Raw genomic sequence first — 8,762 nt, 5'->3', positions numbered from 1 at the left:
GTTCTCTTCCTTGATTTGGGACGGTGATAAACCCTAAAAGCAGCCTGGCCAAGGCCTGGATCATTTGCTGCCGCCTTTGCCATGGCCGTAGAGGCGGAAGAGGTTGAAGGCGGAGAGGAGGGAGATCCCGACCATGTTGGCGCTGGCGGCGATGGCGCAGGCGACGGCTCCCCCCGCCTGCGTGCAGAACCGCTGGTACAGGTGGCACGTCTTCATCCACTGGAACTCCGCTTGCCCATACTTGCCTATCAGTGCCGCCTCCATCGCCACCGCCACCGCTCCGATTATGATGTACGCCATAACCTGCACATGCATCGACATTTTTCACTTTTACAAACCAGTCACTCACAGTTGAGGAAGTCTCAAAGATAGCAGGAAGAACTTAGTTTCAAGGTACTCAAAAGGTCAAGATCGGCCAGCAAATTATTTTATATGTGTCAGTTCAGTACTAGTAGTACTATAAGTTATCGTGTCGAACTCTTAGAAGCCAGTAGTAGCAAAGTAAACACGGCTTCCTCCAGATGAACATTGATGTGTTGTGGGAGATCAACAACTCAGGGCTTCGCATTCATACCACCACCATGTGGGTGTGGGGGTGTTTTGATGGTTCTGAACTTCTGATCTCACCTAATACCAGTATGCCCTGTTCATCCCGGGTGATTGCTGAATTCAGGCAGCAAATGCACATGTTGATATTTGACCGTGAGATATCATTCACTTGTCAATTTGGCAACATGGAAGATCTCTAGTATGACATACATAGGGTCACTGAAAATGCATCACCGCTCTGGGTTGGCATATGGACCGGAATGCTGGGCCGGCCGCTAATAGTTAAGTCTGAATTAGGTGTGTTTTTCCTCATAATGGTTTTGCCAATTATCGTGGAACATACCAAGATATAGCTATGCGTTGATTGTGATACATGGTCTGCTGTTCGGCCATGTTTAGATACCACATACCAGCAGCACTGCAGCAGCTAGACGGGCATGTGACCGGACGATAGCCCAATCTATAATTTCTAGGGTCAGAGATGGAAATGTCAGTATGGACAGTAAGTTTTCTACAGTCAGAGATGGAAGTGCCCCATATTATGCTATAAGTGCGAAATTCAAGCATAGGCTCCTTTTTTTTTTCTCTGGAAAGGTCGGTATGGATAGGAAGTTTTCTAATTGGATTTTCTCTATCTGTAGAGCAAAAGAAAATACAAAGTAGTCCTTGTATCAGTAATTTGTGCAGATAACACATCTGGCAAGTGCATGACTTTGGTCATACACTACTGGTACTATTCTCTTGTAGAAATAACTACAACTACTACCAACATGTGCCACTAGGGCTCTTGATTGGGGAAGCGTTTGGGTTGTTTATTAAAAGGGTTTCCTACGAAGACTATCATCTAGTTATTTCTGTTTGAAACTTTGGTTTAGGTTGCACTTCAATGAACAATTGTTTAATTCCTTCAACAGTAGGAAAAATCTGTTCAGTTTCAAGAGCAACATAGCAAGTGCTCTTATAGCTGGAAATTAAGTCACCCATTGACAGTGACAAAACAACGAGACAAACATGCATTATGCTAACGGAATCATACAAATGACAAGAAAAGCTGACGGTGACAGCAGCTACTTGCCTGATCACAGGAGAAGATAGCCCATGCCAAGGGCCTGCTGAGAAGGATGCCACCTCTCACAACGCTCACCAGGCACCTCGCACCTTGTAGCAGGCTGTAACAAGCAACCATTCCACTCGCTATCACCAAAATCCTGCATCAAAGACAAGTGACCTTAATTTAGCCGTGCGCTCTGTCCCTGTGATAGCTGATTCTTCATACTTCCAGGGGAAAAACACCAGCTGTTTAGGGGGCTCTTCCCGAAGACACACTACTTGTAACAAGCAGTACTTTCATGTTCGCCTACAAAATTACTACTACTACGACATGTTACGACTTGGTGGCCTTGATTAGCCTTTCTGTGTGGTTTGTACTATGTACTTGCACATTACGTGACTCCTTGCATTGGTCCAGTATGAAGATGGTCCTGCTAGCTAGAGCTAGCTATAGTTTGTAGGTGTTAAAAATATGGACATGATAAGATGAAGATACCAAGTTTGCCAATACAAACACACAAATCTGATGGCTTAAATACTGACTACTGATGGGTGCCAAACATCCTGAATCACTGATCATGGAGCACTGTATATACTACTACGCATTTTCGCCCAAATTCTACTAATAAGTTAGGCCAACAAAGAACAGCGCTATGAAAAACTCGGTAAAATCTTGTTTTTAGATGTAGTAAAACCCTAGACGTGCCTGAATCGTTCTTGCCGGTAGACGAGGGGTAGGTTCAGGCATTTACGCATGGCCATGAATGATCGAAGTAACCATTCGACACTGTATCGGTCGAGCAGGAACCACGTGGTAGGTGCGAGCTGCTAGGCTGCGAGTGCTCAGCAGAGTGAAAGCACCGATGGAGCCTGAACACTTGCCGTACGTTCTCTCACCCGTTTCACTTGGCCAAGAAAGAAATTGGCCTTCTTTCTTTCCCCCTGCGAGAGATGCCATCAAGGACAAGGCCAGTACCATTAATGGAGTTCCACGGCCAAGTGCGGCCACGCAGCTCTGTGCGATGGCACCGGCTCATATGAGCGATGGGCCGTTGGCTCCGACAGGGAAATATAATAGCTCAACCGTGCCATCGTCTCCGTCTTTAAGCGGCTGTTTCCCTTGTCTGCGACGATCGAACGTACGCACGCCTCTTGGTGGTAGTGGTAGTTGTTCTTCTCTCCTGCCATTAATCCATCTCTCTACCGTCCCCAGCCAGCCATCGTCCTCACGGTTAGTTCACTTGGATGTGTGCGGGCCGATAGTTTAGTTGGTTCGCTCGTGCGCGCGTGCACAGTGCGTTTGAACAGTTGATGTGGTGGCTAACTTGATCCGTGTGTGCCGAATTAAGCAAGATTTCTATTGAAAGAGAAGTTTCGGGGGAAGAAGATTTTACTATAACTGAGCCAGCGTAGCTGCGAAAGGAAGTGGTACTAGGAGATTGACCGAGCTATCGGCACTGGGCAGTGGCAACCGGCTACTGAACAACCGAAGGCAAGGTACATGCTCGATGTGTGAAAACTGGTAACGAGAATCTTGAAAATATGGGCTCGATCCCTTCGGTGACCAGTGGATACTAATGATTCCGCGACACAGCATCGCTGGAGCATTACCCTACTGTGTGAACCTCCGTACACAGTGGCTACTTCGTGTGAAAAGGAAAAGAAATTCCGAAGCTTGCTGCTTCACTCTACAGAAAAATGATCTTCTTGCTGCTACACGACTTCAGTGAACCCATGATCCCTGACTACCCAAGAGGGGGAATTTCGTAAAGAGAGCCGCTGGATTTACTATTGCTACTAACAGAGACGGCATGAGATCAAGACGAGGTGTGTTTGGTGGAGAGAAAGGGCAGGTGGGCTTACACGAGGGACTGCATGTCGGTGTACCGGGCGACCTTGTGGATGGAGAAGAAGGTGCGGGACTGGCGGTCGGCGCCGAGCAGGGCGGCGGCGAGCACGGCGAGGCCGCACGCGGCGCACCGCAGGAACACCTCGGCGGCGCGCACCCGCCGCTCCATGGAGGCCGACACGCGCCCGCCCGCGCCGTAGTAGCACACCGGGACGTTGCCGGGGCTCACACCGTCGCCTCCGCCTCCCTGGCTCATGGCTGGCTGAAGAGAGCTTCTGATTCCTCCTGCTGCTGTTTACGACTGGCTACTGATGACTGATGAAGCAGAGTGAGAGCAGAGTTGATGTGTACGCTACGGGACGGGGAGCGGAGGTATTTAAAAACGGGCAGAGACGAAGATGCAGAGGATCGTAAATGTGCAGCGTATTGGCTAGGCGCACTCCACCAACCGGGCACCGTTGGAGGGCCGTCCGGATGTGGATTTAATGGCTGGGATCAAACCTGTATATTCACTTATTCAGTTAATGCAGAAAATATATACAGTTTTGCACTTCTATCTTTTACTGTGGCATATCAGCGCTATAAAGTTCTTCTTGAAAAGGAGGAGAACTGCAAACGCGACTTTTTTTTTTTGGGCAGGGTACTCCTATCCCACATGACCAGTAAAATCGAAATAAATACTAGATAAAATCAGAAAAATATGAACTAAAATTTTGCATGCATGTAATGTACGTGCTACGTGCATATTTTTGTTGATTTTTTAAAAACCGAAACTTAATAGGAGAGGAGAGGCAGTCTCGATTTACCGTGGACATATGTTCATAGAACTCCGGCCTGTCCATTATTCGATCCTCTACATCTCGGGCGGATGTTAGACCTTGCTAGTTATTATGCAACAAAACAAAGACATAATTCAGAGATTTACAGATTGCGACACTCGATTAGTCTACTTACATAGGGATGATCTGAGCTAGGGTTTGCTCTTACAACTTACTACTCACAAGTAATATTCAATAAACTTCAGAGTTTGCGACACTCCATTACTGTACTTCCACGAGATGATCCGAGCTAGGGTTTGCAACAACGACGGTTGACGTAATCTGAGCCATGAGATGCAACGTGTCCTGGCGTGAAGCAGTAAGTGAGGATGAGGGCCATTAGATTGATGATCGACGGTATGAGTTCAAACCGAGATCAAATTCGATTAACATTTCTTTAGGCATTGAACATGGATCCTGACAGTTCCCCCTCCTTAGTATCAGACTTGTCCTCAAGGCCGGAAGAGTCATGGGAGTATATTTTTGATGAAATTTGAATCCTCCTAGGTGGACGACAAAGGAGGAAGGATGTCCCCTTGCTTCCTAGCAATTAGTTTCATGTCCAACACTTTATTTGGGTCTCTCTGATTAGTTCCATTAGCATCAATGAGGGGCAGAGTTGGTGTTGGAATGGCCACTGGTCAAACATTTTTTCCTGAGCTAGCTTACTTGGAATGTTGGATGTAGAAGGCATCCTTCAAGTAAGAGTAACTTTTATGTAATGCTAAAAATATTTTCCAATACTCTAAATGGGCCACACAATTTTAAATGCATCTCTGGATTCTTAGAGAGGAATGTATATATACCTTGAGGTAGATCCTATCTCCAATTTGAAGTTCCCTTTTAGTCCGTTTCAGCTGGTGTAGTGAATCATTCTTTCTTTTGCTTGTTGCAAATTTCTTCCAAGATATGATTAGCTTCTTGTCTTTTAGCTAACATTGCTGCAACATCTTCAGTAGTATCATCTAATAAGAACATTTCAGCAACTCGGAGAGGAGGCAAACCATATAGAGCTTAGAATGGTGCCGATCTTCAAGTGTGTGAACTCACCATTACGCTAGTGTTAGTCACGAGTGCTACTTTGTAGGCTGTGTAAAGGACATGCAACGTAGGTGGATCTCAAGGCATTGATTCACCCTTCAGGTCTGGACATCTATATGTGGTGGTAAGAAGTAATCATGAGGAGTTTAATGCCTAATGATGTGAATAAATTTCAATGAGAGGTTACTAGCGAAGATTATATCCCTATCTATAACAATAATATTAGGTAGGCTATGAATTTTAAGATATTATCAATGACTTTTTTTTTGCTAACATCTTGACTGTAACTGGGTGTTTCACGACAATGAAGCGATCATGCCTTTTGGATCAGTCAACAACCACAAGGATAATATCCTTGTTTTGAGAGGTGGTTAGGGCCAAGTAAGTGCAAACGGAGGCCGACCTACATATAGATCTTCATTTTCAAACACTCAGAATTCATGTTTGAAAGATTTAAAAAATCTGAATCAAAATTCTACCGATAGTTAATGATGTATAACATAATGGTGCAAAATCTCAATACAAACTACTTTATACTCTAGGCTACACAAAAACAAAAAATTCTAACAATTTTTTTAGTGAATAGTGCACATTTCAATACTATAAAATTTGATTTTGTTAATTTCGTGTGACCTAGAATACAAATTAGTTTGCATTGATATTTTACACCATTGTACCATACATCATTGGCTACCTCTAGAATTTTGTTTAATATTTTTTTGAAATTCTAGAATACAAATTTTGAGTGTTCTAAAATAAAGAGCAACATGTAGCTCGGCCTCGAAAACACCAGACTCGGCCGAGCCTTAATAAAATAAATAGAGATGTGAGCCCAAGTCATGTCAGGGACACAAAGGCTGCAACATGCCATGGTATTTTATTTTTCATGGTTTGTTGATTTCTCAAGCAGTGCATTTCATTACAATTGGCTAGTGTCAATTATCATTCTAGGAAAATACAAAATTAGTTTATTCTATATAATGTGGCTCTTTCCCCAGAGTGTTCTCCCATTTCAGACTTGTGAAAGGCTAGCAAGATGTTATTCATGAGTGTGTTGGCATCTCCTAAACAATTCTACTTTTTAGCTTATGATTTCATTGGGTAAACAACTAATTTAAAAGTCCACGTCTAACTCATAGATCTTTACCACATCAAAAATCCAAGCATATAATGCTACAGTGGCCATTAGTGCATTTAGCTGGTATTGAACTATGGATATGGAATCTGCCACCCTATTTCATTTTCCTCCTGCATTCAAAGGGTTTGTAGATTACCACATGTTTTTTGATAAATTTTATATAGTACTGTAACACCCTGGCCACTCGCGGCTGGGCATGTTACCCTGGCAGCTCAATGAACTGGCCCCACGTACCAACACATATCTTACATGTGCATTTTGTCCTCACTCATGCACACTTGGGATCAGTTTCTCGGTTAGTCACACATCCTCAAATTTCTACGGGCAAAGCACGCTTAACCTCGGAGTTCTTTGGAGACGAGCTTCTAGAAAAAAAAGTTACAACTTGGTTGTATGAGTATTATATTGAACATATTAAGTCCATGGCTAGGATGTCACATAGTAACCTGTTAAAGTTTAGTTATATTTTTTGTACTTGGACATTTGGCAATAGCTTCTGGTTTTTTTTGTATATGTAGCAACACCAGTGTGTGACTAATTATAAGACCATGTATGCAACCTATTTCTAACCAAATGTGCACTTGCATAATTTGCCTGACATTTTTTCTTTGAGACACTCAAAACTGTGTCAAGGTGATTTGCATGATCAACTTCTCATTTACCGTAGATTAGTATGCCTTCAAAGAAAATAAGTACACCTTTTGTGAGAAATGGCACCAAAAGTGTGTCCATCGGAGGTTGGAATCTTGCGGGAGCATTGTTAAGGCCACAAATGGCATGACCACATACTCATAGTGGCCGACATGAGCTGTGAAAGATCTTTTGGTAATGTCCTTCGTTTGTATTCCTATTTGATGATAACCACTCCCGAGGTCATTTTTAAGAATATTATGGCCCCTTGGAGTTTATGTAGAATATCTTCTATTCTAGGAATTGGGTGCTTATTTTTTATTATATAGGCATTTAGTTTTCTTCAATCAATGCACGATCTCCATGTGCCATCTTTCTTTATGATTAATAAAGCAAGAGAACGGTAAGTAGAGGTACTTGGTCTTATCACTTGTTCTTAATCAATTGTTCAATGATTATCTCCAGAACATACTTCTGGTGGTGGCGAATTTTGTATGATTTGGTTTACCACTCTAGCTTCTTTCGTAGGTGGTGCTCTGTGATCACAATATCTTTTTGGTAGTAAAGATGCTGGACCCTCGAACACTTTAATATAATCTTGTAGGTATTTATAGATAAATTTATAGCAGTTGCTGGTGCAGAAGGAGTTGCAGTAGGTTGTATGAGTATGATATGTTATATTAGTAGGACTTTATTTTTGTTCCTTTGATAGTTCTAAAATTGAAAAACATTTCTTGTAGTCTAAGAGCATGGGGTATGATGTTTAATCCACTTAGATCCTAAAACGATGCCATCTCCTTTAATGAAAACAACTTTTAATTAAATAGTAGTTCATGTCCGTGAATATTGTACTTGCATATTGTACTTGCAGTTGCAAGTGGAGAATTCTCAATATAATTCTCCTCCATTTTCCACCAGTGCTTTGACCTTTTTGTATGGAATTAGTTCACTTTATATTTCTTGGTAACTCTGGAGTCATGAATGTTGTTGTGCTACCAGATTCGATTAATACATTAGCAGTGTGATTGCCAAACTTTGTTATGACTATAAATGTGTAATGTTATTTTTCAGTCCCATTGACTGCATGCATGGAATTTTGTAGGGGTTTATCTAAGGATGGTAATTGTTGCCCTAATAATTCTATGTCATAGTAAGCATCATCAAATTCAGTGACATATACAATCTCATATTGTTCTTCATCATGTGCTTGTAGCTACTGAATTTGGGCTTTGGTACCTCATTTGCAGACTCTTTGTGTTGTGGAAACCAATTTTACATGCACCTGTAAGAAAGGACATTCAACCTTGCTTGTTGTATGATATTAGTAATGACATGTTTTGGATGAGGATGAACTTTAACATGTTTAAAAGTAACTTGTCTTTTGATAGGTTGGTAAAACTATTTTTGAGAGTTGGAAGAGGAGGTGCTAACTGCTCAATCCTCATGGCATACCACATGGTATCATGCATTGTAATTGGCTTCATCCATTGAATGTGGCTCTGTATTTAGCTATCCCGACACAAAACTATCTATTTAGTAGTCGGGCACCTTGTATTGCATTGTTCCTTTTCATCAAGTTCATTGCTTTATCAAACTCTCGAATGTATTGAGCCACAGTGCTAATTTGGGTCAGGTGGTGAGTTTAATATTGTCACATATAGATTCGTCTTCTGTATATCTTTCATAC

At 42.3% G+C, this 8,762-nt stretch overlaps 1 protein-coding gene across 1 annotated transcript; it reads right to left on the bottom strand.

Annotated features, from left to right (window-relative positions):
• Positions 1-3,803, bottom strand: LOC124696406 (CASP-like protein 2U2). Its single transcript, XM_047229140.1, has 3 exons — positions 3,463-3,803; positions 1,625-1,757; positions 1-303 (listed from the first exon to the last, which is right to left on the bottom strand). Exons 1-3 carry the CDS (start codon positions 3,702-3,704, stop codon positions 61-63), a joined length of 618 nt encoding a protein of 205 aa, XP_047085096.1. The 5' UTR covers positions 3,705-3,803; the 3' UTR covers positions 1-60.
• Between the last annotated feature and the right edge of the window lie 4,959 nt (positions 3,804-8,762).

Source organism: Lolium rigidum, chromosome 3, assembly GCF_022539505.1.
Source record: "Lolium rigidum isolate FL_2022 chromosome 3, APGP_CSIRO_Lrig_0.1, whole genome shotgun sequence".
Lineage (NCBI taxonomy): Eukaryota > Viridiplantae > Streptophyta > Magnoliopsida > Poales > Poaceae > Lolium > Lolium rigidum.
Note: the sequence above shows the minus strand (reverse complement) of the source record. Positions and strands in the feature narration are given on the sequence as shown.